At 43.8% G+C, this 2,233-nt stretch overlaps 1 protein-coding gene across 1 annotated transcript in view; it reads right to left on the bottom strand.

Moving 5' to 3' along the window:
* The window catches only part of CATSPERD (catsper channel auxiliary subunit delta), a 53,406-nt gene that overhangs the window by 19,435 nt on the left and 31,738 nt on the right, over positions 1-2,233 (bottom strand). Inside the window, exon 8 of the mRNA XM_008573060.1 lies at positions 633-685. Within this exon, the coding sequence (XP_008571282.1) occupies positions 633-685 (53 nt within the window). The remainder of the gene's footprint in view (positions 1-632; positions 686-2,233) is intronic.

Raw genomic sequence — 2,233 nt, 5'->3', positions numbered from 1 at the left:
TAAAATAAAATAAAATAAAATAAAAATAAATAAAAAATACTATAACAACTATTTATATAGCATTTACATTGTATTAGGTATTATAAGTAATCTAGACATGATTTAAAGTACATGGGAGGATGTGCATAGGTTACATGCAAACAGTTCACCATTTCTTTTTGTCCTTTTTGAGACCAGCCGCACCGCGCTTAGCCAGTGAGCACTATGAGCGCACCGGTCATCCCTATATAGGATCCGAACCCGCGGCAGGAGCGCTGCTGCGCTCCCAGTGCTGCACTCTCCCGAGTGCGCCACGGGCTCAGCCCCAGTTCACCATTTTTTATCAGGGACTTGACCATCTGTGGATTTTGGCATCCACATGGATGTCCCGGCATCAATTGTCCATGGATACCGAGGGATGACTATATTACCAAATAGATGAAAGAGGGAGGCCAGCATGCCAGAAACTCAATTTAATCTATTAGTATTAATTACTGAACTTTTTATTATGGAAATATCAAACATACACAAAAGTAGACAGATTAATCTAATATTAATCCCACTTCAGCAATCATCACCTTTTGGCCAATTTTACCCCATCCACACCTCCTGACTCTCCCCACCCCACCCCACCCCAATATCAACACACTTACTTCTGAACGACGATCTTTTTGTCCAGGTCACAGCCAATTGAAATGAGCGTCGACTGCCAAGGAGAGATTCAGAGAGGCAGGCCCAGGTCAGTGAGGCCCCCCAGAGCCCAGCCACGGTGAAAACCTACACAGGAGCATGCTTGCATGGAAGGGTTTGGAAGATGTGTGGCCTGGATCCCAACGAGGTGACACCCCAGTCCTGGGATGCAGTGTAACCACCGGAGCACGAGTCCTAGGAGCCTGCCCGAGCTATGGGGCACAGCTAACCAAATGCCCCATGCCACCAGACTAAACCACCTCTTAGCAACTTCATGGGGGGATCAGACCTAAGTCATAAGAGTCTGGCACAATGCCTGGCACACAGAAGGCATGGGAAAAAAATGGATGAATGATTGAATGGGCTGGAATGAAGAAAAAAAGGGGTAAAGAGAGAGAGAGAGAGAGAGGAATGTGGGGTAAATCTGACAGCCTTAGGGACACACTTCTCAAACTGGGGCATGTGGCCCCATCACAACTAAATGGTGGAGTCTACAAGCCACAGGACAAAGGGATGTTTGGTATTTGAAAACAGTTTTATATTAAGACAAACACAGATTTACCTTGGAACAGAATGCAAGACTCATCATTTTTCTAAATTGTAGTAGAAAATTGCCCAGCCACCAAAAAAAAAAAAATTATAGTAAAATATATATGCTGTGGGTTAAATATGTCCCCCAAAGGTTCACATATTGGAAATGATCTACATTGTAACAGTGTTAAGAGAGTGGGAAATCCTATTATGGTAATTAAAGGTGGGGCCTTTAAAAGGTGATTAGATTGTGAGGACTGTGCCCTTGTGAATGGATTAATTAATCCATTGATGGTTAATGGGTGGTCATTGGTGTGGTTATGATGGCTTTAAAAGGAGAGCAAGGGAACAGGTTATCTCTCTTGCTCAGCCATTTCGTCATGTGACACCCTGTGTTGCTGTGGAGTCACCGAGAAAAAGGCCTTCACCCGTTGTATTCCCTGAACTGTGGACTTCCCCACCTCTGAACTGTAAGAAATAAATTTCATTTTCTTACAAATTACACAGTTTTAGGTTTTCTGTTATAAGCAACAGAAACGGCTAATAGCTAAAGTTAAAATTAACCTAAAATTGACCATCTCAATAAGTGCACAGCTCAGCAGCATTAAGCACATTCACACGGCTGTGCAACCATCACCACCGTCCTTCTCCAGAACTTTCTCATCTTCCCAAACTGAAACTCTGTCCCCATTAAACACTCACTCCCCATCCCCCTCCCCAGCCCCTAGCATCCCCCTTTCTACTTTCTGTGTCTGTGGATCTGACGACTCTAGGGACCTCCTATGAGTGGAATCACACAGTGTTTGTCCTTGTGTGACTGGCTTATTTCACTGAGCATAATGTCCTCAAGGTTCATCCATTCTGTAACACGTGTCTGTATCAATTTTTTGTCTGTCTGTCTGTTTTTGGCGGCTGGCCCGTACAGGGACTGAACCCTGGACCTTGTTATCAACACCACACTCTAACCAACTGAGCTAACCGGCCAACCTATATCAATTTTTAAAACATGCCAACAATCTTTAAAAAATAGTCT

Source organism: Galeopterus variegatus, unplaced genomic scaffold (genome assembly GCF_000696425.1).
Source record: "Galeopterus variegatus unplaced genomic scaffold, G_variegatus-3.0.2 Scaffold870, whole genome shotgun sequence".
In the NCBI taxonomy this organism is placed as follows: Eukaryota; Metazoa; Chordata; class Mammalia; order Dermoptera; family Cynocephalidae; genus Galeopterus; species Galeopterus variegatus.
Note: the sequence above shows the minus strand (reverse complement) of the source record. Positions and strands in the feature narration are given on the sequence as shown.